General features: G+C 50.1%; 2 protein-coding genes across 6 annotated transcripts in view; one reads left to right on the top strand and one right to left on the bottom strand.

The window, feature by feature from the left end:
* The window catches only part of PDZD7 (PDZ domain containing 7), a 32,063-nt gene extending 21,643 nt beyond the window's left edge, over window positions 1-10,420 (top strand). Inside the window, exons 10-15 of the mRNA XM_079977422.1 lie at window positions 1,372-1,463; window positions 1,704-1,795; window positions 2,841-2,912; window positions 3,883-4,473; window positions 5,801-5,901; window positions 9,755-10,420. Of these exons, the coding sequence (XP_079833548.1) occupies window positions 1,372-1,463; window positions 1,704-1,795; window positions 2,841-2,912; window positions 3,883-4,473; window positions 5,801-5,901; window positions 9,755-9,901 (1,095 nt within the window). The 3' untranslated portion in view covers window positions 9,902-10,420. The remainder of the gene's footprint in view (window positions 1-1,371; window positions 1,464-1,703; window positions 1,796-2,840; window positions 2,913-3,882; window positions 4,474-5,800; window positions 5,902-9,754) is intronic.
* Window positions 10,421-11,154: 734 nt separating this feature from the next.
* Window positions 11,155-27,421, bottom strand: part of LZTS2 (leucine zipper tumor suppressor 2) — a 60,488-nt gene continuing 44,221 nt past the window's right edge. For all 5 annotated transcript variants that reach the window (XM_079977438.1, XM_079977440.1, XM_079977437.1 and 2 more), the window contains 4 exons: window positions 19,872-20,282; window positions 18,344-18,940; window positions 16,689-16,958; window positions 11,155-15,488 (listed from right to left, as the gene is read on the bottom strand). In XM_079977438.1, coding sequence (XP_079833564.1) covers window positions 14,820-15,488; window positions 16,689-16,958; window positions 18,344-18,940; window positions 19,872-20,252 — 1,917 coding nt within the window. In that variant the 5' untranslated portion in view covers window positions 20,253-20,282 and the 3' untranslated portion in view covers window positions 11,155-14,819. The remainder of the gene's footprint in view (window positions 15,489-16,688; window positions 16,959-18,343; window positions 18,941-19,871; window positions 20,283-27,421) is intronic.

Genomic DNA, 27,421 nt, shown 5'->3' with positions numbered 1-27,421 from the left:
TTTTCACCAGAGGCCAGCGGCCATTTTTGGTGCTTTGATCTTGCACCATTTTGTACTGCAATCCCCCCCCCCAAAAAAAACCCCAGTGCTTTTTGGGCATGGGTGCCATGCAAAATGGGGGGAGTTGCTGTGCGTAATTGCGTGAGGTCACAGCACCCAAAAAGGCCAGTGTCCTCTTGTGAGAAAAAAATGTGATGTCCTTGTTTCTCTGGGACACTTGCAAGGTATGGAATGTTTGCCCTCACCAGTTTGGTACCTCCCACTTCTCACCATTCCTGTTGGCCTTTGATGTGCCACTAGAGGGAGCTCTGAGCTAGCACATTGTTGAAACTCATTCCCAAGATTGCTTCTGTGAAGCCCAAGAGAGGGGGGTACTAATCTTCGTGCAGAGAGGGACAAATGAAACTAGGGCAGGGAGAGGATTGCTTGATAGCCTGATGCAGCAGCCACCCTGAAACGGGTTTCTTTTTGCTAAGACCGCTAAGGGCAGGATTACTTATCGCTTATCAGGAATCCTATAAACTAATAAAGACTTCCACCTCCAAGCATGCAATTCAGCCCTATGCATGTTGAATTGTGTTCACGGTGTGTGTGTGTGTGTGTGTGTTACATTCTCGTGTGTCTAGGACTGCAACCTTGAAATGCTTTATTAAAATGTTTAAGGATAGCATTCTGATTAAAATGGCTCAGTCTGCAGATAGGTCCACTGTCTGTATTCTCTTAGATTTTCCTGTCAAGGGTCACACTCCCTTGGGACTAATCTGTTGAGGGCCACTTACAAATGGTGGGCAGTGCTGAAACCAGCAATGGGAAGAAGCAGAGCCGAATGTGGGGTGGCTGCCCATTTTCTTGGGCTCTTTCTGTAACACCAGCACCACACTGTATCTCTGACATGCCTTGTTCTCTGTCTCCCCTCCCAGCCTGACTCTTGTCAGAAATCTGAACTGATTGCTTGCAGAGGGCTGGGGCCACACGTTGCCCCCTTGAAGCTAGGATGAGGCATATGAGTCCAACTTTGGGTCAGGGAGGGGGAACCACCTTTGGTCTGTGGCCCAGTTTTGGCCTGCCAGGCCTCCCCATTTCCCCCAAATGAACACCTGTCTCACATCTGGATTCCAACAGAAAGCTGGATTGAAGCCCCCAGCCATCCGTTGATGCCCAGGCAGTTCAGTCCTGCTTAGCCTGGGAGAGAGTTCCCTACCGAAAGCAGGATTAAACTCCCCACCCATCAACTGAGCCTAGGGGAAGATGGCCTCCCTTTTGAGGGAGCTGGGCAACAAGAGTAGTAACGGGGATCAGGGGATCTGCTGCTGCTTCAAATTGAATAGCCAGGTGATCTCTGCTGATGGTTACTTTTTCCCCAACACACAGTACATCCAAGAAAGTGGGGTGGAAGATCTGGTGAGGCCACTCCTGGCGATTCTCGACCGGCCTGAAAAGTTGCTTCTCCTCAGAGATATCAGGTAGGAACAGGAAGCAATAAACCGTGGGAGGGTGAACTGCACCACTAAACTCAGAGGGTGGGGAGAGGGAGCACAGGAGGGAAGCGCACATCATCCCAGCCTTGCCCAGGGTGACCATTGCTTCCTTCTGGTGCTCATTGGTTATTTGCCATGTTCTTCCCCCAAAACAGCTGCATTGCATGAGCAGACAGTTGAGCCACCAGACACCCACGAGTCTTCTCTCCCACTTTTTTTTTACAGGAGTGTGATCACTCCCACAGATCTGGGCCGTTTTGACAGTATGGTTGTGCCGGTGGAGCTCGAAGCCTATGATGCCCTGAAGAGCAGAACAGGTGGGAAAGGAACCAGCAAGGATCACAGGTGGAAGAAGGAGGGGGACACTTTCCCTCCCCCACCTACTTTTATATTGGGGGAGGGTGATGGATTGGGGGGGGGGCTTCTCAAAGCTCTCTTTCGTTTTATGGATGTTAGAAGCAATTGGTGGAAAACATTCCTATTTAAAAGGGTTGCCACGAGGAAAGGATTATTTCAGTCTATTTATTTGTCCTGAAAAGAAAGCAAATGGGGTGATTTGGGGAGAGCTCAGCTGAATCAACATTTCTTGCAAACCATCTGAATATTTATTCCAAATGACTGTTGATTTTTCTGCTCAGTTCTTCTTGGCACCAAGAGACAAAATCATGGGTGAAGCCAGGATTTATGTTGCGGGGAGGGGCAGGCTTCATGTTAAGGGGCAGAAACTTAGTTTTTCATTGATTTACTTGATTTAGGGGGGGCAGCTGCCCCCCTGCCCTCCTTGGCTACACCCATGGGCAAAATGGATGTTGTGCCATTCATGCAACTAGCAATTGACTATCTAGGGGCAACTAGCAATTGACTATCTAGGGGCCCCAGCCAGTCCCTTGGCTTGCCAGTCTGCACTGCCGGTTGTGCCTTCAACCTACCACAACTGAGCCTGGAGTTGCATAAAGCAGGGAAGGGAAACATGTGGTCCTTGAAGATGGGGCTGGGCTCTAACTCCCAAGATCCCAGATCCTTGGCCGCAGTGGCTGAAGCTGATGGAACGTGGAGTCCAGCAATAACAGGAAGGCCTCAGGTTCCCCCATCCTTAATGCAAAGAACGATGAAGTTTCTGAACATGTACATAGCACATCCTCCTTCATCACAGAGTGTACATAATACTCTCATGGGAGTAGGGCGAATAAGCCTTCTATAGAAGAAGAAGGCCTGACTTCCGAAGCCCCGGAAGCCCCCTTTTCTCTAGAAATTAACCTCTTAGGGGAAAGTAGCCAGGAAGAAGGGCTGGCCACCATGCCACCTAAGGTAACTGTGCAAAAGAAAATGAAGCTCAATTTGTCCACCTTTCCCTCTTCACAGTGAGGTCACCTGCTCTCCGCCCAGCACAGCAAGAAACACCTCCCAAGAGACATCTCATCACCCCAGTGCCTGGTGAGTCTCCAGCCTTCATCCTCGGGGTCACACACACACCGTGCTTAAATGTAGCCCCGCAAAATACTGTACTTAGGACTCAATGTGGGGGGAAAGACTTTGATTTTGAGTTTGGGAGTGAGTTATAACACAGATGGCATGAATGTGCACATTTAATTTCATTTGCAAGAGATGTTCTAGTTGCAGCATTGGGGTTTCTACAAAATGTGGTGTGTGTTTGGCAAAGGAGGGTGTCAGGCCCAAATATCTGGCACCTCTGGTTCAGTTAACTCAGGCAACAGGGCTGGTGAAAATCTTCTGTGAGCCTCTGCTCATAGGGAGAGATAGTGCTCTGCAAAGAGGGGGGTCATTGGACTGACGTGCTTTAAGCCAGCTCCTTACCTAGGAACCAAGAATGGCACATAGGTATTGTGGTAACCAATGGGACAGGCCATATTTGTGATTCCTGCTAACACACACATACACACACAACTCCAAAAAATCTCAGCCGAGGAAGCATAGTTGAGACAACCATTTCTTTTGTATTCAGTATGGCGACATTAACTCAAAATGTTATATTTTGAACAAGGTTGAAGTTGGTTGCCATTTCACAAATCCTTATCCGCATGGAAGTTCCAGTGCAACCAAGGAACTGGGAAGTATTAGCCAACTTCAACCACACATTTCCAGTCCTTTCCACAAGTTAGGGACAGAGGAAGCTGCCTAAAACCCAGACCATAGGTGTAGAAACAGCTTGGTATTGACTGGAAGCAGTTCTCACGGGTGTCAGGCAGGGAACATTCCTAGCCAGGGACTGAACCTGAGACCTGCATGCAGAGAAAATGCTCTCCCATGGAGCTACGGTTCCTTCCACGTTCACTTCAGGCATTCAGATACTAGACCCATCTCACCAAGTTGCTTTCCCTTTTTCTGAGGATTGCTAGGACAGTGCTGCTCGGGTGATGGTCACATCCTGTGATTCTGGTTTCAGATTTCCGGGGCAGCTTCCTCCTGAAGCCAGTGACCAGCGAGGAGAAAGGAGGGGAGGCGGAGGAAGCAGCAGCAGCGCTGAAGGATAGGATGAAAGGCCTGCAGCTCTCGTCCAGCCCTAGACGGACTCACCCCCGAGGCTATACCCCTCTTCCCGATGTGCCAGTGGATGCCTACGCCTCCCACAGCATCTCCGCCTCAACTGCTGGGGGCGGTGGGCAGCCCCACTGGTTCCTAAGCAAGCCTGCAAAAATGTCAGCGAGCCCCACGCGAGCAGCACCCCCCCGGGAAGAGGCGGGGCAACCCCAAGAGCAAGGGGATGGGCGGCCTGGCCGAGGGAGGCCTCGCACGCCCAAGTCAAGCCATGGGAAAGCCACAGTCTGGGGGCCACATGGGGAAGTCCAGCCTGCCAAGGACATCCTGTACTCTGCGGTCAACAGGCCCCGAAGAGGTAGGCCCCAGCTGAAGCAGCTCTTCAAGGACGCCCCGGCCGCTGACCAAGAGGGCCTGCTCCAAAATGGCCCCAGTGATGTCCTGGAGGAGGAATATGATCTGCTGACGGTCAACCTGTCCAAGAGCAAACAGTCTCTGGGTAAGTTAAAGGCACCACTGACAGCCCTGGAAATGGAAGCAAAGGTCCCAGCCCTTCCTCCTGGGTGATTTGCGTACAGCTAAGGAAACAGCTCGGGAACGCAGGTGGCGCTGTGGGTTAAAGCCTCAGCGCCTAGGACTTGCCGATCGAAAGGTCGGCGGTTCGAATCCCTGCGGCAGGGTGCGCTCCCGCTGCTCGGTCCCAGCGCCTGCCAACCTAGCAGTTCGAAAGCACCTCCGGGTGCAAGTAGATAAATAGGGACCGCTTACCAGCGGGAAGGTAAACGGCATTTCCGTGTGCGGCTCTGGCATGCCAGAGCAGCGATGTCACGCTGGCCACGTGACCCGGAAGTGTCTCTGGACAGCGCTGGCCCCTGGCCTCTTAAGTGAGATGGGCGCACAACCCCAGAGTCTGTCAAGACTGGCCCGTACGGGCAGGGGTACCTTTACCTTTACCTTTAAGGAAACAGCTCTCAACTCTGACTATCACGAGGTGAGGAATCTCAGACTACCGAAAGGAATAGATCTGAGATTTCAGGCTTCAATTCATTGGAAGGTATCAAAGGGAGGGGGGCCACATATGGATAGCCCTTCCTGTCACCTCCAGCAAAGTCGATAGCAGTTACAGACTTCCTTCAGTCTGGGAGGAGCATTGCAATGGTTTGCCACCCAGGTTGCTTGTGTTCCCCTGTATTGGCTTGGATTGTACTTCCCATTTCCCTAGAACAGGAGAAGGGAGATTGGACTCGACTCCCATCAGCCCCAGCCAGTGTGGCCAACGGTGAAGGAGGACAGGAGCTGTAGTTCAGTAACATCTGGAAGGCTGAAGGACCTCTCCTTCTCCTGCCCAAGGATGACAAGGGAAAGTTCAGAAACCTCTCTGGTTTTTCAGCAGGACTACCCTGCTTTGGAGGTAAACAAGGTGGTGAACACCCGTTTAGAATTAGGTCTCATCCACACCATACCTTTAAAGCACTATTATGCCACTTTTAACAGTCATGGAGAAGTCCAATTGCTGTGAGGAAAGAGAAACGAGTCTTTTGTTCCAGCAGCAACAACTTTTGGCTTGGTCCTGCTACCTCACAAGGCCAGGACACCAAATTGGAAGACCATGTGCTTAAGGAGTCTGCAGGCCTATTGTTTTCCGAATTGCCAGCAAGCGAAGCATGTGCGCCACTCTCTGGCACCACCTGCTGTTCCAGGCTGTTGGCACACCTGGTGCTCCTGTTCTCCAGACAGGGAGGATGGTATTGGCAGTGGATTGTATTGGCTCAGCCACTTTTCCAACTTACTCCCGAGTGCTCACAGAGAACTACTTTGTTTTCCAGGGATCAGTATTTCCGGTGGGATAGAGTCCAAATTGCAGCCAATGGTGAAGATTGAAAAGATTTTTCCGGGGGGAGCAGCATCCCTGAGTGGAGAACTGGAGGTAAGCAGAGCAGCAAAGCAAGGCTGGCTTTCAGCGGCACCAGCTCCATACAGAGGCCAGGTACCCCCCACCCACAAACCTTGTTTCTCTACTTAGCAGCTGAGTATTACAATCTGCCCATGGCCCACTCGTACACCCAGAGCAAAGCACTACTCAGTCTGGTCTGGGCCAGCCTATCTCAACCTTGGGTCCCCAGCTGTTATTGGACTCCAACTCCCACCATCCCAAGCTAGCAGGAACAGTGGCCAGGGATGGTGGAAATTGTAGTCCAACATCTGGGGGCCCAAGGTGGAGAAAGTCTGGTCCAGGAAGCCAATGTAGTGTGTGCTCTCCATGTTACAGGACTATAACTCCCATCAGCCCAAGTCACCATGGCTCAATGGTTAGGGATGGTGTGAGGGCAACAGGATCTGGAGCGCAGCACATGGGTTGTCCCTAGTGTAGCTGATCTTTGCATAGCCATTATATATTTCTTCTCAGCTTGTCCACAGCAACATACACAGCTTCTGCAGCATGCAGCAAACAACACTTACTCTGTGCACTTTCAATAGGATTTGTGCAGTTGCTTCAGCAGCTCTGTTGGGAGCCAGTATTTGCACACCAAGCTCCTCCCCCCCACATAACCCACCAGCAGAGGAGGACAGCACCCCCCCTCCTATCCCCGATACTAGCAGGGAAGCAACTTGGCCAAGGTCACCCAGGGGAGTCTGTCATAGAGCAGGCAGCAATCTCTCTCCTTCCCTAATCCCTATACTCTCGCTTTGCTGTCTCTACAGTCTGTTCTTCCTCTCTCCTCCTCCCATCAAAGCAGACTGTCCCTCTACACCACTGTTCATGCAGCCTTAATCCTATGCAAGCTTACTCAAAAGTAACTCCTCCCGAGTGCAAGGGAGCTTAATCCCCAAAGATGAACAGGTCTGTAGCTTCTGTGTGGAATTGCGACACATAGAACCTACTAAATTTATTCCTCTGTTCCTATTGCTATGAATTAATAAATTGCTTTCAATGCAAGCATACTTTTACTGTACAACTGAAAAAGACTGCATGGAGGGATCTATTGCAGCTTGTAGGATCTTGATGAAACCATTGTAATCTAAAAATCATGGTGCATAAGTGGGACTAATGTGGAAGAAGTAAAAAAAGAGACAGAGAGATTTCAGCCAGTCAAATCCATATACAGGAAGGTAATGGGTAAAAGCCTCAGCGCATAGGGCTTGCCGATTGAAAGGTCGGCGGTTCGAATCCCTGCGGCGGGGTGCGCTCCCGCTGCTCGGTCCCAGCGCCTGCCAACCTAGCAGTTCGAAAGCACCTCCGGGTGCAAATAGATAAATAGGGACCGCTTACCAGCGGGAAGGTAAACAGCGTTTCCGTGTGCGGCTCTGGCTCGCCAGAGCAGCAATGTCACGCTGGCCACGTGACCCGGAAGTGTCTCCGGACAGCGCTGGCCCCTGGCCTCTTAAGTGAGATGGGCGCACAACCCCAGAGTCTGTCAAGACTGGCCCGTACGGGCAGGGGTACCTTTACCTTTAATATAACAATCCTTCAAGTGTGCCATATCATATCCCTTTGCCAGGGAGGGAGACCTTAATCAGCAAAGCCTGGATCTATTTATTCATTAATCAATGACGTTTTTATCCCACTTTTTTGTCCCAGTATGAGGACACACTGGGTTATGCTAGCAAAACAGGATTTTCCCATAATCCACAACTAGGGTTCAAGGCATCTCTACAAAACAGACCCACCTTATTCCAGAGTATTTATGTCTCAGAGTCCATCACCACAGGACTGGGATGGGATCACTGGATCACAAGCAGGGGAATCCCAAGTGAGCCACACTGATCCCTGTGTTTGCGAAAGAGTGATCAAAGCTTTCTAAGGAGCCACCAACCCACATTGAGCAAGCCAATCTCCTGGCTCCCAAACAGAAGAGTGTGCCATGGTGGCCATACCAGGAACCTGACCCCCACCCCACCCACTTACATTGCCCCTTCCATGGCAAAGGGGTTGCGCCTTCCATCTGACATCCCCACAGCTCTACCTCCCTGTGCGATTTCACCCTTTTAAGACATCCGCCCCCTCCCCACCAAGTAAACGCTCATTGTGCTTTGTCCTATAATGAGGCCGAGGGCCCCAGCGGCAGGCATACACACCCCATTGTGCCATTCAGGGTTCCCCACGGTTCAGGGCGCTGTGCGGCATTTCACAAGGCCTGCGTAATGAGGCCGGGCGCTGACAAAGAACCATTGTGGGCCTTGGCCCGCCCGCCCGCCCGCCCACCAGGCAACTTTTCATCTGTCCCCGGGAGCAGCTGTAATTAGATTTCCCCCTCAGTGGCCTCTTCGCTGAGGGGACGGCAGGCCCAGATTGCCAGGTGGCTCTGGAGGGGGGGAAGCCTAATGGTCCCCCAGGTTGCTGTGGCGGGGAGAAACAGTCAATGGCTGGCTAGAGGCACAGGTGACACTCCTCTGCGATATTTATGGAGGGCTGCTGGCGGTGGAGGAGGGTGTTGACCTAAGGCTTGCCAGTTTCTTCAAAGCTCCCTTCTCTGCGGCCAGACCACCTCCCTGCCAAGCCCAGAGACAGGAGTCTCTCTCTCTCTCCAGCTTAGCTTTTGCATTACTGCTATACACAGGGATCAATCTATTCTGCTAACTCAGGATGCAATATCCAGCTCGGCCTTGTCACTTGACACGTAACTGAACTATGGGACTCTCTCCAACAGGAGGCTGTGATGGCCACCACTTGGAATGGCTTTTAAAGACAACAGGAGACAGTTGTGGATTCAACGCAAATTGCTGGGAATTGCAGAAGGGCGTGCTCTTGCCCTTGGGTCCTCCTGGCCACTTTCCTACAGGCACCTGCCTGGCAATTGTGAGAACAGGTTGATGGGCTAGATGGGCCTGCTCCAGCAAACTGTTCTTATGTTCTTGTGGCATTGCTGGGCATCTGCTAAGGTCCACATCTGAACAGGGGACCCGCTGCCAATCTCTGGAGGCTCCTGGACATACTGTTCCTCCTCCTTGTTGTTACTTTTCCTCCCCTCTTCAACCTCCTGAGCAGTGCAAAGAGCAAGAGCAGTCACTTCTGCACACCTTGCAATGGGCAAGCCGTGGTGCCCACTGAAGGCAATGGGAGAGGCAAGTCGTTGGGCAGCAACAATTGCAGTGAGAAAGAGGTCTTGTTCAGGGGAGGGAGCTCACCGAGGGCATCATATCCAAGGAACCAGCACTGAAGAATATGTGCAGTGTTCCCCAGCCTGGTGCTCACTAGATGTTTGGGCTTACAATCCCCATCCACCAAGATGGCCAAAGGTCAGGGATGATGGAAGTTGTATTCCACAACATCTGGAGGACACCATGTTGGCTGCTCCTGTTTTAGACTGTAATATCCATCAGCCCCCATCAGCATGCTAGCTGGGGCTGAAGGGTGTAGCCCAAAACATCTGAATGGTTAAGGAAGGCTGATATACAGAGTACCAAGGGGCACAGCAAAGATGGAGCTGCTTACACAAGTGAGACACAAGAAAGGTAGGTCAGCTGAGGGGCTTGTTCCATGCAGCATCACCATAGCTAAGACAGCTTGGTTCCCGTGTATATTTGGTGACTCTAGCTCTGAAGTGTAGCTGCACCTACCATGCTTCTGCTCTAAGAGCTCCCTGGCAGGTTTCAGACAGGGGTCTTTCCCAGCCCTACCTGAAGATGCTCAGGGTTGAACCTGAGACCTTCTGCATGGGAGGCAGATGTTCTGTCACTGAGCTGCAGTCCTTCTTCTTGAGCTACATCTCTTCCCCAATATAAAACATATAGGGATGCTGGGCCTCCCTTTCTAACTCCTTTGGGGTTTTTTTTGCTAGGCAGGCCAAGAGCTGGTTGCAGTGGAAGGGGAGAGTTTGCAGAACGTGACCCACCAGCGAGCTGTGGACATCATCCGCCAGGCCTATCGCAACAAAGCCAAGGAGCCCATGGAGATTGTGGTGAAGGTGCCGAAGAGAGCCAGGTAATGCCGTGGACAAAGCAACGTGTCCTGAAGAACGTGGCCAGCCCAGGCCTTCGAAGTGGCTGCAAGCCCCCATTGTCAGCAAAGGACCTGTTTATGATGGATGCCTATTGCTCAGAAAGGTAGCGGTACCACTGAAGCAAATTACTGGCTGGGTAAGAAGGGAAGCCACTTAGCAAGCAGGGGGCTTAAGGGAACATGTCGAGCTTCCCATTTCTGGAGTAGCAACAGGGAAGCGCAGGTGCACCTATCATAGGACCAGCCTCGACAGGAATCAGGTGTTCTGTTTCCAAAATCCACCAAGAAGATGTTTTCATGAGCAGCTGTAAGTGGGACAGCTGCAACCAGGACTAGTTGCTTTGCAACAAACTTCTTGCTGTAGTGAGCAGGCGTCAGAGTTGTTTTTGGCATATGGAACTTTGTACAGCTCTCATTCGAGTGGAGGTTTTCAGATAGCAGGATGTAGGGCTGGCACCTTTAAACCAGCCTGGCCACTTTTTGGACACTTGGCTAGTTCAGATTGAGCACTGAACATCCGTCTGCAAGTGAATTGTGGATTTTCTTTTCTCCTTTTGGAGAGACAACCGTCCCAAAGTCCACAAGATCATTAGTGCAGGAAACAGGGCTTAATATATTCACCCAATACTTTATTCCATTGAAACTCAAATGCTAAATCCATAGAGAAATAACAGGCAGGAGTCCCAGTAGGAGATGTATAGCAAAGCAAGCTGGTGGTCACTGTTTCCATCTAGCCTCAGAGCCGCTCTGCAATGGTCATGATGTTGCAAGCCAGCAAAAAGGAAAATCCTCTTCTCTGAACTCCACGTGGGGAGGACCTACAGAGGATCTCTAGCCTGGAATCCTAATGTCTGTTTCAAAGCATCCCCCAGCTATTGCCTAATAGGGAAGATCTGCTAAAGGAAAGGGATAGATCCATCCTCTTCTTATCCCTGAGCTGAAGTTGCTATTTTGGATCAGAGAGTGTCCATTTCCCAGGTGGATACATTCCTTATGGGGCATTTTTTAAAAGATGCTGCCACAAATGTTTTGCAAGCCACTGAGTGAAGGTGGCAATTGTGAACCAAGGTGCATTTGGACCCAGTTTTTATACAGCAACAAGTGGAAGACCACCAGCCCACCCACCTCTGCTACTCATCCATCATCAGAACCATTCTACCCTATCTTCATCCTTCCATGCTCCACTACCCTCACCCATCAAACCACCAGGTGGCTTTTCTTAAAAAACACAGAAGTGGCTTTGTCGTCTTCTTCTTTTTTTAATTCACACTTTTCTTTTGGTTTGTACAAGAAATTTACACAGCTTGGAAAATATACAATTTCAGAAATAAAAGTAAAAAAAAAAAAGTAAAACACAAAGTGGTGCTAAAAAAAGGGAGGGGAAGAGAGGGGTCAGGTAAGCAACAGTCACAGAAATAACATGCACCAAGCTTTTTCCTTTGGTCTAGTGTTGTGTGTCCCTGGCGCCAATCTCGTGCACTCCCATAGCTATGGACAGGAGAGTTAAGAATGACCAGGGGTGGAAGTGGGCGGAGATGGCTTGTTCTCTTGGAATGCACAACAATCTCCCAAGTGAACGTGGAAGCCATAAACTCCCTTCTGCAAACAATCCAGAGTTGGAATGCGTCCTCCCCAAATTCTTGAGTGTGCTCTTTCGTTTTCTTGCATGCGGATAAACAGGAGGAACTGGAGCTAAGGCTAGACCAGGCTGGCAGATATCAGGCAGTCCCTCCTCTAGCAATGGGGCTGTCAAGCAGGGTGCTGAACTAGGCTGGGCTTTGGCTGCACTCTGGTCACAAGTCACTCAAGGAGAGGCTTCTCTGCTCAGCGCTTGCACAGCCAGAGGGACGGGGCTAAGAACATCTGACCAGCTTGGCAGGATGGGCACATCAAGGACTAGCTGCACAAAGGAGAACTCGGGGTGGTCGAGGAGAAGGTGGTGAGCCATGTTTGCTCTGCCATCTGGTTCTTCCTGCATTGGCTGAAATGATAACTCATTCCTGTTCCTAGTCCTCCTTGCTCAACTATACCCTGTTAACCCCAGGGATATGTGCCTTGTCCCCATGCAGTCAGCCTGGCTACATCTCTCCACTCCACCATAGAGAGCTTTTCTCCTTTACAGGATATTCAGCCACTCTCAGTCAAGCTCCTCTGGAAATTACTTTTCCGCACCCCAGAAGACAAGGCCCTGCTTCGCTGACCTTTTTTGCTCCTGGTCAAATATTGCAGGGCATTTGCAATGAAGCTCTTTTTAAAAACACTTTACCTCCAGGAAGCTAGTGGGCAGCATAAAGCTTAATTTATCAGGGAGGGTTTCCACAGCAGGTATGGAGGGCATCGCTCTCCGCAAGTGGAGATGATGCCCTCTGAAGAGCCCATCTGCAGAAAAGGTCCCTAGGCTATTTGGATGTGAGAATAGAGGGTGGGCATTTGGGTCGGACTTTTTCCTCACTTCCAAAAGCAGCTTGCGTACAGATTTTTAAAGATGTGTGGGCTTGAGGGCACTGGATGGAGCAACTCTGGTGTTCAATTGCCTCCAAGACCAAAAGGAAGGCTGGACTGAAAACAGGAACCAAGCGTTCAAAAGAACCAGGATTCAAACTGAATCACATTTGGTTAGAAGCCATGAGGTGGAATGGAACTGAGAATGCAGGCATCTGGGAACAGTCAAGGGACGCTGTCCATCAACTGACCCCATCCTTCGTTAACCTGGTGTCCTCCAGATATTTTGGACTACAACTCCCAACAGCCCTAGCCAGTGTGCCAGCCGGGGCTGATGGGAGCTGTAGTCCAAAATATCTGAAGGACATTAGGCTGGCAAATGATGGCCTACCCACATCATCCATGAGAAACAGTAGCCAGCAGGGCACTCTGCCAGCCAGGCCTGAAAGGAAAGCAATGGGGGTATCATGAGGATGGTGCTGCAGGCAGGCTCAAAGGCAGTACCACTGGGCCCTCAAGCAGCTTATGGAGCCTGCAGGGAGTGGATACAGCTGGGCAGAAAAGCAGGCGGGGGTGGAGGGAAGACCCAGGCAGCAAGGCCAAACAAAAGGCACTCTCAAATCAGAGCTCAACCAGGAGCGACAAAGGCAATTGGGGGTGGGGTAGAAGGACATCCCAGGTCCCCAGGCAGCAGGGTCCCCTGCCCCGGGGGGGGGGGAGGAGTGGGACTAGCAAGTAACTCAGAGCCCTGGTACAAGACTCAGCAACCCCAAGCGAATGGGCAGGCCCTGGTCTTGTATGGAGAACAAGCTTACAACAAGAGGCGTTCAAATATCTGGGAATGTCCTATAAAAATAACTTGGGCATCATTGTTATTATATATTTACTTATACCCTGCCTATTTTCCATGACAGGACTCATCATGGAAGTGAGGATGGGGCAGGAATGCAGATTACATTGTCTATAAAAATTCAGAGACATCGTCTATAAACTGTGACACTTTGGCTGTCCTGCTCCCCTTAAGGTTAGGGCACGTGACAGGGCATCAGGCAGCCAGTGCAGATGCCTGAGAAGCTTTGGCCTTTTAGTCTTCTTAGGGAGGGGCTGGGGGGGCTCCTGCTTCCACAGCACAGGGGGAGACTACTTTTCCTCAGCAAGCCTAGCACAGTGTCTTCCCACAATGCCTTGGGTGAGATCAGGCTAGGCCGGCATATCTTCTGTAATTCCACACAATGGCTACCAGTCACATTTGTTAGATGCTACTTCCATACACCAGAAGCAGTTTGACACCTAATACCAGCTTTTTTTGAGGGGTGTGTGGATAAACTGCAGGGGAGGGCTGCTAGGCTCATACACTGCTTGTGAGCTTCCCTTAGGTATCTGGTTGGCCACTGTGGAAACATAATATTGGCCTTTGGTCTAACCCAGCAGAGCTCTTCTGAACGCTCTTTAGCACTGAAATAAGCACTAAATGTGGGACCAGAATTCAGCATCCTGAGAATCAATGTTGGGTCTTACCGCTATTTATCATTCTTATTATTGCTGTCCTTATGACTATAAAAAAATAGCTTGTGTGGACCTTACAAAACAACCTGCCCTTTACAACTACTGTAAGCAGCACAAATTATGCAAACAAAGTGCATGTGTGCAAGTTTGCTTAATTTGTACAACTTGTCAGAGTCACAGAATCTGGGGTTCTCTCGATGGCTTTTGATTGTATGCCCCCCATTTGTTTTAAAGATTCACTTTACCCAGCCCAGGACTGGGACAAAGGTCAAAAGAGCATCCTGTAAAATGCTTCTCCAGCCAGCCTAAAAACAGGCGATGCTAATTCCTTCCCACCAGTTAAGTGGATCAGCTGGCTGTCAGCAAAGCCAACTCAGCCTAATTTCTAGCCAGATGGTGGCTGAGGGCCAGCTGGGTCACTTCATACAGGTAGTGGCAGAAGAGAGAGCTTCCTGCCTTCACCGTATCTCCAGCCCGCAGAACAGGAGGCAAAACAGTGGTAGCCATTTTATACGACAGCCAGCACCTTTGTGGGAGGCTGAGGAGCATTAGGACCTAGAGGGCAGCTGCTTCCCCATGGGGAGGGGTGGGGAATGGAGGAAGAGGACAACATTCCAAAGGGCGGGCTTCATTAGGTTAGTCCCGCCTCCCTACAAGGCAGGTCTGGAAAATACTGACAAAATCCTTAGCAGCCTCTACCTCCCAGTGAAACTGCCTGGCTTCTGGTCCTTGCCTTATCTCAATGGCAGTGAAATCTGTTAAGCTGGTGGGGGTGGGGGGAGTTCCCCAGCCAAGTTAAGTAATGGAACAAGTGCTACCCAGTGGGATTCAGGTATAGCAGACCTCTCCCTCCACCACTGGTCCCAAGCTCACTCCGTTCTCACGTCCGACGGAGCACGCTCCCTTGTCTGCGGCCGCACAGCCTATTCACCAAGGCCTTCTTCCTCCAGGCACGGTCAGATCTCGGTGGCGGCAATCTCCTCGAAGCAGATACCTTCGCCCCCATGCATCTCGTACTCCTCCATGTCCCGGGCCTCGAGTTCGAGGCTGAGGTGGCGCAGCTGGCTCTCCAAGTCACGGTTGTGCCGGTACATCTGGATATAGTTGTGCTGCAGCTGCTTCTGGTAGCGAATGACCCTGTCCTTTTCCCCCTGCCAAGTGACACGCTCGGCGTGGAAAGCTTCCCGCTGCTCCTCGCCGCGCCGGCGCTCGCACAGCAGCTCGGCGCGCAGCCGTTCGGCCTGGGAGCGCAAGCCCTGCAGGGTATCGGCTGCCTGGCGCTGGGCCTTGGCCTCGTCGCACTCGGCCAATAGGGGGCAGAGCTCCCCGCCCACACTGCGCAGTCCCTCCAACTCATGCTCCAGCCGCCCCACCTTCTCGCGCAGCAGCTCCGCCTCGCTCTTGCGCCTGGCCAGCTCGTTGGCACACACCTCCAGCTCCAAGGACTTGGTGTGGGCCACTTCCTGCAAGCCCAGCACCTGCTCTTCACCAGCCTGCAGCTCAGCCCTTGCTTCCCTCAGCTGGGCCCTCAGAAGCACCAGCTCGTTGCCCCGCTGAGCCACCTCCGCCTGCGATTCCTTCAGCTGCTGTTTCAGTAGCGAGATCTCGCCAGACTTCTGGCACACCTGGTGGGAGTGAAACAAGATGCATCAGCTGACCTGGAAGATGCCAGAGATTCTGACCCAGCAGAGCAAGAGGCGTGGTTGGATTAAGAATGTAAGAAAAGCTCTGCTGGATCAGGCCAGTGGACCGTCCAGTCATAGAAAAATCATAGACATCATAGTTGGAAGGGAACAAGGGGATCGTCTAGTCCACACCCCCTGCAATCCTTTGCCCAATGTGGGGCTTGAACCCACAACCCTGAGATTAAGTCTCATGCTCTACCGACTGAGCTATCCCAGCATCCTGTTCTCACACTGGCCAACTAGATGCCTGTGGGAAACCCGCAAGCGGGACCCCTGAGCACTAGATCCCTCTCCCCTCTGGTGGTTTCCAGAAACGGGTATTCAGAAGGATTACTGCCTCCAGCAGTGGAAGGCAGAGCACACCCATCATGGCTAGTAACCATTCTTAGCCTTCTCCTCCATGAGAAGGTAGCCTGCTGTCCTCAAGCCCTGGAGCAAAATCGCAGCCTGCAGAACAGGAGCCGTTGGATCACAGCATAAGTGCATTTACAGCCTAGGGCAAGGACGGAAGAGATTGAAAAGGGAGTCCAATAATCTCAAGCAGGGTGAGCCCTGATACTCTCTCCCACCAAAGGCCAGGAAAAATGCGCTCCTGTCAACAGGAAGATTCCCTCCACTCCCCCCACCCCAAAAGACCCAAACATCTCTGCTTGACATCTTCTGAACAGTGCCCAAAACAATGTGTTTTGAGGATATGAGAGAGAACTAAAAAGTATGCCAGGGATTATTCCCAAACCCATGGTGAAAGCTATACTTCAAGACTCTATACCAGCCTTCTTCAACAACCAGAGGCTGTTGGGCTCAAACTCCCATCAGTCAGCAGGGTGAAAGGTCAGGGATGATGGGAGTTGTTGTCAACTAACATCTGGAGGGCAGCTGGATGGGAAGGCTGCTCTGGACTGTCCTCCAATTCAGCCAGAAAGGGATAACTAGTGATTGGGGGGGGGGACGTCCCTGTATAGACTAAAGGCAGGTGTTTAAAGACTTCTAAGGGGAAATAAGGCAAGAGGGAACCTCCAGGATCTCTGAAAGCAGCACAGCCAGCCCTCTGCTAGCGGTGCAACCTTGTGCACTATGCAACTTTCAAACCTGGGGGCGGGGGAGCCAGGGAAGCCCCTCTTTCACGCAGCCTGGGCTCACCTCCCACTTAGTCTCTTCCAAGCGGGGCCCCAGCTCCGTGTGCTCTCGCTCAAAGGAGGCGCAGCGCTTCTCCAGCAGCTCCCGCTCGGCCAGCAGCTGTGCAAAGTCCTCCTGGAGTTTCTTCTTCTCCTGCTGCAGCTGGAAGATCTGGAGCTGCAGCACCTGCTGGCTGCGCTGGGCCTTCTGCGCTGACTGCTGGAGCTTGGCGGTGTAGCCCTGCCGCAGCTCTTCCATCTCTTCCTCGCAGCGCCTCTGCTTCTCCTCGTACACCTGGAAGGAAAGCACCCCTTTTCATCAACCCCAAGGTCACTGCTTGCATTAGGAAAGCTCTGCCACCGCTTGCAGCTTCTGTGTTTTAATTCAGTTGGCATCAACATTCCAGAATTTCCACTACCCCTCCCAGGGATCAGACCTGTCAAATTTCAGGCAGGTGGGAGGAGGGAAACAGTCCCTGTTTTGCATACTTTTTTTTAAGGCTGATAAATAGATCTTACCATTAAGAATTTTCTCCTAATGTTTAGCTGAAATCAGCTTCCTTGCCATTTCCACCCATTGGTGCAAGTTCTGCCCTCTGGAGCAACAGAGAACACATCTGTTTCTTGATCTGAGTGACAGCCCTTCTGATAGTCAAAGGCAGCTATCATGTCTCCCCTTAAATTTCTCTTCTCCAGGCTAAACACATCCAGCTCTTTCAACCGTTCTTCATATGACTTGGTTCCTCCACATCTCAGCATCCTGGTTGCCTTCCATGGAACATTCTCCAGCTTGCCCGTATCCCCCTTAAAACATGGTGTCCAGGACTGCATGCACTAGTCCAGATTCAACTAGCGCACCATAATGAAACTATCACATTTTGTGCTCTGGATACTATGCTCCTGATCACACATCCTAGTCAGCATGGGAGGGGATGTAGCCAACCACTGGGTCTCAACAGAAAGATTACAATAATAGCAGCCTGCAAGTGCCCAAAATTACAGCTAATTCACCTAGATGATAACAAAGTGCAAACTGGGTTCCAGGAACAGATTATTATGCTGTCTGGAAAAGCAAGATGACAGACTGGAAACATTTGTGAAATCATGACTCTGGTAACAAGACACACAACAATGCTCCTTTATTAGATTATGTAGACCTTATTTATGATTACTCATTTTTGTCTGTCACAATAGGATGCTGCGAGACAAACAGTTGGAGAACTTGTTAATGTCATAGTACGGAAGCTGCCAAGAAGGGGAGTGGCAAATCTGCACACTGGAAACCAAGTTATGCTGCTAATTCCTGCAAGGACTAGTTTCCAGCATGCAGTGCTGCCAGCCTACTCAACAATGACAACACACTGCACCTTGAGATAGGCAGTGTACCCCTTTCTGCCTTGAGGTGAATTTAACCTAATTGTGCCACAAAGGAGCTCCCAGTTGCTTGACGTTATTGGAGATGAACCTGCCGGTTCCTGCCCTACAGCAACTGCCTCATGAAAGCTGCCTGGTAAAACGAGAAGCTGCTGCCTCTCCAAGCACCAACAAAGGCAGTCCCACAGTAGAAGCAGCCTTTCAGAAACCAAAGAAACCCTCTCCCTGGTGAGAAACACGAGTGCTCCCCTTGCTGCATCAGACCTGCCTGCATTAGGAGCAAGCGAGCAACCCCGAGCAGCTTACCTGGCAAATGGCCACCTCATTCTCGTCCAGGCTCTCCCTCAGGTGCTGCAGCTCAACCTCACGCTCCCGCAACTTCTCCTCAAGTTCGTGAATGAGGAGGGCTTCATCCGCTCCGCTGTGCACAGGCGAACGGCCCCCGCAGGAGCCGCTGTCGGAGGAATGGTGGCCCCGGCCGCTCAGAGAGCCCGTGCTCTTGCTCGACGATGAGCGGCCGCTGTCTGAGTTTGAAGGCCCCGTGAGGCCACGTGAACTGCCTCCTCCGCCGCCGCCACCGTCCAGGGTGATGTGACCCATGGAGATGCTGACTGGCTCCATCTGCTGGCTGCATCCAGTACTGTAGGTGGGGAGGCTCGAGAGGGAGTTGCGCCCCGAGTCCGACATGGTCCCTGAGTGAGAGCTGGTTCGGCAGCTCAGGGAGTTGTGCTTCTCGGTGCTGCCCGCAGGGGCACCGCCAAAGAGCTGGGCAAGACTAGCTTGGCTCTCGGAGAGCACGGAGGCACCGGGACGCAGAGCCAAGTGCCCCTGCAGTGGGCCATTGCGGTTCTTGGGCATGACTGGCTTGAAGGCCGTGGGGCGGATAAGCGTCTTCTCCATGGCCTGAAAAACAGCACACAGGCACAGGATTGCTAGGGTGGAAGTTGATACCAGAAGGTTAAATCAATGGATAATGAACCCTCCCCGCCTTATCACACTTTGGGCAGACGCGTACTCCATATATCACAAGAGAGGTAATGGGCCTTGTCTAATCTCAGTCAAGATTAGAAGGGCTGTTTCTGAACAGGATGGACCTACCTGCCTTCTCCTCAGCTGTCACAACCCTCTCCTAAGCTACGGTGCTACTTGTAGTAACTGATGTGGTGCGACTCTGGCTGCCCTTTTTTAGCTGATACAGAGAAAGGCAAACAGAAGCACCATTTAGCAACATGGATAAGAGAGCTCATTAATAGTTGCCCCTACCGTGGATGAACCATAATCCCCAGCTTTCATTTTAAAATAAAGATGGCGTTTCTGGCATTTGTAGAAGCTGAGTTATGAGCCAAAATGTAGAGACACTATTCTGCTTATTTTGTGGGTCGTGAGAAACTAACCTGCTCCCTCTTTCGGTGCTTTAATATGCCCCTGGAAAAATTCCTGCAGAAACCCATGGACACCCTACCATGGTTTTGCCTTAGCTGCATACACCTTCCTGGGTTTAAATGGGTAACATTATAGGTGCACTGAGAAGGGTCCTGTGTTCAGTATGCATTTCTCTCAAGACAGAATCAGGATAGAGATGAACAATGGAGGAAGAGGATCCTTATTAGCCTTTTGACAGGGCTGAGGAAACATTCATCAACTAAAACAACTCTCCACAGCCTGGTGCCCTTCGGGTAATTTAGGACTACAGCTCCCATCAGCCCTAGTACAGCATATCCAATGGTCAGGGATGATGGGAGTTGTAGTCCAAATATCTGGAGGGCACCAGATAGGGGAAGGCTGATCTAGACAGACCAGCATGTTCTGCCCAAAGCACGCTCTCTCTACTTACCTTCTCAAGTTTCCCCGAGACAGGCACCAACTTGGGGGGTGGTCCGCGGATGGTGCCAACTCGGGTCTTGTCATCCTGCAGGTCTTCCGTGTCACTACAGGGGCTGATGGGAGACACCTCTTCGGCCCAGTCCTCTTCGCTTACATAAGCATAGCTGCTCTTCTTGGTGGGAAGTCCATGGCACAGGGGCTCTTGGGAACCAGCCCCGCCAGGCAGGCGGAAAGGGCCAAACTCTGTTGTGGCTTTGTGGCAAGGCCGGCCAGAGATTAGGCTGCTGACACTGCCCATGGCTGCAGGGGACGGGCAGGCACTCGTGTGGAGCTGGGCAGCCCCTTCAGAGGCGGACTCAATGGAGACAGGCAGGGTCTGCACTATGGCCATGATGTCCGCAGGAGGGGCTTTGCGCGTGGTCTGAAAGAGAGAAGGGATTGGCTGCTAAGAACATGACCAGGAAATCACCACATCAGCAGGGCCCACCAAAAAATAAGCAGCCTCTGACGCAAGGGTCTGTTCTCAGAGTTGGTTCTCCTTTGAGGAGAAGAAAAAGAAGGCCTCGCCTGGGAATGACAGCACCGATCACTGAGGAATCAGACCACACAAAGGAGCCCATCAGCTCTCAACCTCCACACTCTGCCAAGCCAGAGGTCAATGGGAAAGGTCCCTTTGAGCTGCTATGTGGGGAGACGATCAAAGGTGGCTTAGGGGAGAAAGAGAAGCCTTGGCAGCAAGGAGGGAAAAGCAAAATAGAAAACAGGCCAAGGAGCAGAGTTTGTGTTCCATAGTTCATTTACACTGGAAAAGTTAAGTCAGTCTCTTTCCTGCCAGGGAAATACTGGCATTCAGAAAATCCCAGTCTAAAAGCAACTCAAATTCCCCCAATATCACTGCCAGGCAATGATATTTAAGGTTAAAGGTAGCTTCCAAAACACAAAGGAGGAGTGATCTCCCTTGCACAGCAGGTCCAGAGCCTACCTTGCACTTGTGGAGAAGGGTGTTTTGCTTCCTGGTCTCCATCAAGCCAGGAAGACTCCCATGAGCTATTTTTACAGAATGCTATGGATGCTACAAATCCTCCTATTTCAACACATGTCCGGATGTAAATTTATATGCTCTACATATATAAACTAGTCCTGGAAGAATCAGCAGCAGTTACGTCCACTGCTTTCCTGCCCCACTGCAAAATAAACCAATGTGTATGTGGGGAGTGGCCTCTCAAGCTATCTCTACTGCACAGAGAAGTGAGCAAGTCCCCACCCAAGATTCAGCACACTTAGAGTGGGCAGGAGTGATAAGAAAGCTGCAGAGAAGGTACCTGCCATGCCTTTTTACATAACAGCAGGGACATAGGAACCACTATCATTTAAAGGGCACCTTTGATGGTGTTCAAAGAGTTTCAAAGGCTGGAAGGGAACTGGATGGAGACTAGAGTGCCAACTCTTTCCACAGAGGCAGGTTTCCTTTCAAGCAGAACCTGCGGCTTCTTAGCTGTTGTTGGACTACAAATCCCATCAATCGGCTATGCTAGGCAGGGCTGATGGGAGTTGAAGTTCAACCACAGGTTCCCCCTGCCTGCTCTAGAGTTCCCATGCAATACTATGTTTCAGAGGCGCAACAACCCACTTGCCTAGGGCAAGTAGCAACAGCCCATGAAGTGCAAAGCCTCTCTCACAGCTAGAAAGGCTGTGTGTCTTTTCTGGCCCTTGAATCTAGGAGAGACAGCTGGGGTATTGTTTGTTCCTTCCAAGATGGGCATCCTGGCTGCCTCTCCTTGCTTCCAAGAGCCAGGACAGCCAGCTAGAGCTGCCTGCCAGTCTCCATGGAAAATGCCATTGCTCAATTGCTTTTCCAACGTGGATTTATTTTGCACGCCTCTTCCTTTCTGCAGCTCAATCCGGGAGCGCCAAGTGGGGCTGCAGACAACCACCCTGCTAATGTTGCACAGAGGGAAACGACTAGCCTGCCATTTATACATACGGCTTCTGTTAATCCTTCCTGCAATTGCATGTGATTTCCCCCCCCTTCCACAAGAAGCAGAACATGCTACGTGTTCGGTTTAGGAGGTACTGTAGTCAATGGGGAAGCCACCCACCTAGAACTGATAGGGGAGCTGGGGTGGAAGGAAGCAGAAGGATTCCAGGAGGCAATTTCTCCGCCACCAACGGAGAAGAGCCATGGGGGAGGGAAGGCCAAGCACAGCAGCACCTCCCAGCTCTCGGCTTCCCTCTCCCTTCGCTTCTGTCCGCAGAGCAGATTTCCTTTTTATAACCTGCCCTCTGTGCTGTGCTTTAAATAGAAAGCGCCTGTGTCTCCCGCTCCTGCCAGCAGTTCAGGATCACCGAGCGGAACTAACTCGCATTTATTCCAACCCTAGGCACTAGACCAGCCCCTGCTCAGCTCCCATCTTGGGCAGTGCATGAGGACATGAGCATTTTTTTTAGAAAAGCAGAGGGGAATTGGGAGCGGAGAACGACTCTAATAGAACAGGATCTACAACAGGAGAAAGACCTCAAAGGTAATACTTTGGCCTTGTTTTCCTTGCTTACCACAAGCCTTTGGTCTTGCGTAATGAAAGGCAGGCTCCCCAATGCTCCCCAGCGTAAAGGGATTTGTGTTTCACTACAATGTTTCAGAGAGCATCAACATGCAAAAGACTCTACCCTTGCTCACAGATTTAAAGGGTGTTAAAGGGAACAGTTGCCAGATTGAGATGCCCAGATTACAGTCTGCAAATTCATGCAAAGAGATCAGAAATATCCTAGCCCAAGGTTGTGGGGTGTGTGCCTTCTGTGTGCTATCATCAACTCAAACATTCCTGATACAGCAACACATCTAAGAGGGACAGAAACCACTGTCATAACTTTTGCATTGCCATGTTTGAAATCCAGCTGCTCAGGCAGTGAGATGTGAATGGGAGGCATGTGAATGAGGTGAGAGAGCGGCTGAATGAACGGTGGCCACAGGTGCTACTGACTAACAAGTGAAAACATATGCAACACATTTCTGTTAGTTCTTCACACCAGAAAGCAGCAAGATGATAGCAACCGAGGTTGTGGGATTTGCACTCACAAAAATCTTCAGACAGGCACAACTGTTCAAAATTGATTAAGTACCAACAATGTGGCCAGTGCAGTACAGAATATACCAGTGGCAAGGTTAGGAAAGTGGCAAGAGACTGGGGGAAGTCAGGTGAACCTAAAGGTGCAGTTAAGGTCAGGAAAATTACATTGCTGAAGGAGCAGATATTGAGATGAAGGAACTTAAGGAGTGAGAGATGTGTGATGAACAGAAAATAGAAAGATGCTCCAAGTACGGGATTCACAGCAAGGCAAAACAACGTAATGCAAGAACAGGAGGGAAGTAAAGGTACAACGGAAAGGATTCACTTTCAGGGGTAACTTCTGCTGCATCCTACCTGGCTACATTTTTGCACAAAGTGAGCCGACTGCAAAACAAAAAAACATCCTTTTAAAACTTTTTCTAAAAGAAGCCAAAGCAGCTAGCTGCAAGAAAATGTTCCCAAACCACTTTGGCTTGTTTGTCTGGCTGACAATCTCATAGCCCTGTGATTTTGTAATGACTGCAAAGAATTTTAGATGACTGAGAATCTGTTCTCCTATTCAGCAAAAGGGCTGGGGAGAGGGGTGTATATGGAATAAGCGAGGCCACTGCAGGAGGAAGACCATCACTATCAGATCTTCTCAGGAAGTTCTTTCCAGTACACACACTTCAGGAGTACTTCCTGACAACTTCTACTTCCCCTGATTGTTAAAAAAGAAAAAAGAAAGCCCAGCGCTGAGTCATGGGATGGGCCTTTGCTCCCAAACCCCACATTCCAGATGCATTTGTACAGTCCATGCGAATACGAATTAGATCACGATCTCTGTTTGTATATTCTGCTTCTGTTAAGTGGGGCTTTCAGAGAACTTGGATGTTTTGGCAAAGGGGCAATGAAAGTGCACAGGGAAGGAGGGAGAGATTTACAAAACAGAGGTCAGAAAAATGTGAGTCAAGTTCCCCAACATTTTTCCATAGCAAAGAAGACTGGAAAGTTGTGCCTTCAAAGAAAAAGAAAAACCTGGAGGAGGTAGTTAATAATATACAAGAACAAGTTTGAAATAATAACATACAGGGAGAAATTTAAAAGGAGAGACTGCTGCAGGAAGAGTTAACTCTAGTTTTTGTGAGGCCAAGAAGGGATGTTTCTGGGAACAAGGCCTTGAATTTTGAAAATTCAAGCACACAAGAAGGAGACTGAAAATAGCAACACAGTCTTGATACTGACCAGCGCCCTTGTGTCAAACGGGAAAATTATATCAACAAGGAAATTGCAGTCAGAGCCTAATCCATTTTACTCTTATATATGTTTTCGTATTTAAGACATTTATATATTGCTTAATCATTCATGTTTCTAAGTGGTGCACCTAAAAACAAAACCCAGAAAATTAAACAATAAATTATGAATCATAGAATTGTAGACATGGAAGGAACCCCTAGGGTCACTGAGTCCAGCCCCTTGCAATGCAGGAATCTCAACTAGAGCATCCATGACAGATGGCCATCTAACCTCTGCTTAAAAACCTCCAATGAAAGAGAGTCCACAACCTCCCAAAGGAGTCCATTCCACTATTGAACAGCTTGTATCATTTATCATAAAACTGAACACTACCTTAAAATGCCCCCTGAAACAAGGAGGTCTTAGTCATGAGCCTGAAGTTCAGCAAGGAGGGTGCACCTCTCATGTCAGGTGGCAAGGAATTCCACAGACTACTACACCGAATGCACAGCTTCTAGTGGTTACAAGCGTTGCATCTGAACCACTCACCCATTGATCAAGCAGAAACACATAACCTAGGATTTCAGCCTTTCTGTGCAGTAAAGGTAAAGGACCCCTGACAGTTAAGTCCAGTCGCGAACAACTCTGGGGTTGCGGCGCTCATCTCGCTTTACTGGCTGAGGGAGCTGACATTTGTCCACAGACAGTTTTTCCGTGCACTACATGCACTCAAAGGCTGCAGTGACATACACTTGAGCTGCAATCCTATGCAGTTAATTAAAAGGAACCAAGGTGGTGGGAGGGAAGAAGGAGAAAACAGCTCTCTGTTCTCTTCCACATCCATTCACTGGCACTGTGCAGAGCATGGAAAAGCTTTTTAGAAGCAAGGTGCCGAGGTGGGGATATGGTGTGTGAGGAACAGTAGACAATCTGCAAAAAGTCACAGCTCAGCTCCATTTCTCTAACCCAAAGCTTGGGAACACAAACTCAAGTACGGTTCGATTCCAAATAGTTTGCCTTAACAACACCATCATATCTGCAGAAGTACAAGAAAGGTTTGTTCTTATTTCCAACCTGCCAATGCATATCCATGGGCACCATAAGCCTCACTTTGAAATCTGACTCTAGTGTTGCCTGCCCAGGCAGTTCTTTGGCCTAATCAAGGAGGAGGAAGAAAGAAAAATTTGGTGGGGGGTTGAAACCCACCTGCCACCAGTTCCATCCATGCCCACTGGCTGTCCACCCTGGCCATAAGGCTTCCAAACTGCAACAGGGAATTGCTGAATCTGAATTCCAGATTGCTGAAAATGAACACATTGCTTTGTGCACATGCTGCGGTGAGGGCTCAATGCTTAGCGGCAGAGCACATGCACTGCATCCAGAGGTTTCCAAGTTCGGTCCTTGGCCTCTCCAGTTAAAAAAGGTGATGGGGAAAGACCTCTGCCTGAGTACCTGGAATGCTTCTCCCAATGAGAGTACACTATACTGGGCTACGTGGACAGACAGACCTCATATACATTTTAGCTCCATGCTCACACTTTCACTACTGTCAAACAGAATCACAAGTGCAGAAAGCATTGCTACAGGCATCTGGTTGGCTGTTGTGAGAACAAGATACTGGATTAAATGGGCCTTTTGCTGGATCCAGCAGGGCTCTTCTTATGTTCTATACATAGCTGTCAACTTTTCCCTTTCCTTGCGAAGAATCCTATTCGGAATAAGGGAATTTCCCTTTAAAAAAGGGAAACGTTGACAGCTATGGTTCTATATAAGCATGCCTTCGAAGTGTGGAAAGCTAAGGCCTTTAACAAACAAAAAACAAACCCCCGATTGTGGATGTCCCAGTAGAGGAAACAATATGGACAGCTCAGCCCCCAGTCCAGATGGCATAAATAATAAGATAGCAAATAATTAAGCTGCAGTCTATAGCTTTGGAGCTGGAATTCCCAAGTGCCCACAGGAAATTGTTCAGGGCAGATGGGGAGCTAAGGGACTAGATGAATGGCCACAGAAACACCATTTGCACTTGATGCAGAGAACACCAGAATAGCATCAATGTCCTTTCCAGTTAGCTTAGGCTTCCTATCCATAGACAAGGGATTATTCAGTTCCTACTCCAAGCCGGCACAGACTAGTTTATAAAGCTGCCAGATTTTAACTCAAAGGTAGCTGCATGGCAGGGTTAACGCAATTCAACGTTCGCTACAATTTGCAATTGGAATCTATTCAAGAAAGAAAGCAATTTCGAAGAGGAAAATAGCCTACAGAGCCTGCAACAGTACAGACAATGAGCTGCTCGTATGGGCCAGATCAGAGATGATGCAAAATTCATCTGCTGCCTGTTGCAGCACAGCCAAAAAATTAGGGAATGTTCCACAAGTGTAAATGGCATTAACTTTGGTTAAAGAATACCCTTCCTACTCAACAGGTAATAAGAATAAAATGTTTTCTTATCCACCCTTCACCATAAAGTCCCAGGGCGTCTTACAGCAATGTTAAAAATACAATTTAAAAATCAGATCAAACAATTTACAATCAAAAGAATAGGTTGGGTTCTAAAAACATGCATCTCAGGTGTCAAAGGCATCTTCAGCATGTGGTGGAACCTTTATAATCTGATGTACCTCTATAGGGAAGGAATCCCACAGCTTAGAGGCTGCCACAGAAAATACTCTCTTCCAGGTCACCACCTCCCTCACCTCTGAGATAGGAAGATAGGAACTGCTGCCTTATATAGAATCAGACCATTGGCCCATCTAGCTCAGTACAGTATACACTGACCAAGAGCAGCTCTCCAGAGCTTCAGGCAGGAAGTCTCTCCCAACTCTTACCTGGAGATGCCAAGGACCGAAGCTGGGAGCCGCTACATGGCCCTGGGGGTGGCAGATCTACCAAGAGGGCCCAATCTGTTGATCTTAACACCTGAGAGGGCCTCTAGGGAATGAAGCAATCTTTCAGGTATTTTGGGCCTCAGTCAACTAAAGCTTTAATCCAAATCTGGGTCTCCAGGTCTTTCCATCTGTCCCTTGAGACTCTCCTCAGGCCACATAAATGCCAAAGCCCGCTGCGTCAGTGGCCCTGCTCCACCCCACCCTTGAGTGCTTTTGCTTGGCTGGAAAGTGTCCTTGAACTGTGACAATGCCTCTTACTTGCCTGGATGGAGAGGCAGGTGTAGAAACCTCTGAATTGTGCACCTATTGTGCAGAGGAAGGAATCACACCTGTTGCTCCATCCACTTGTTGCCCCTGGCTACACCCACCGTACGTATGCCCCCAGA

Source organism: Podarcis cretensis (genome assembly GCF_951804945.1).
Source record: "Podarcis cretensis genome assembly, chromosome: 5".
Taxonomy (NCBI): Eukaryota; Metazoa; Chordata; class Lepidosauria; order Squamata; family Lacertidae; genus Podarcis; species Podarcis cretensis.
Note: the sequence above shows the minus strand (reverse complement) of the source record. Positions and strands in the feature narration are given on the sequence as shown.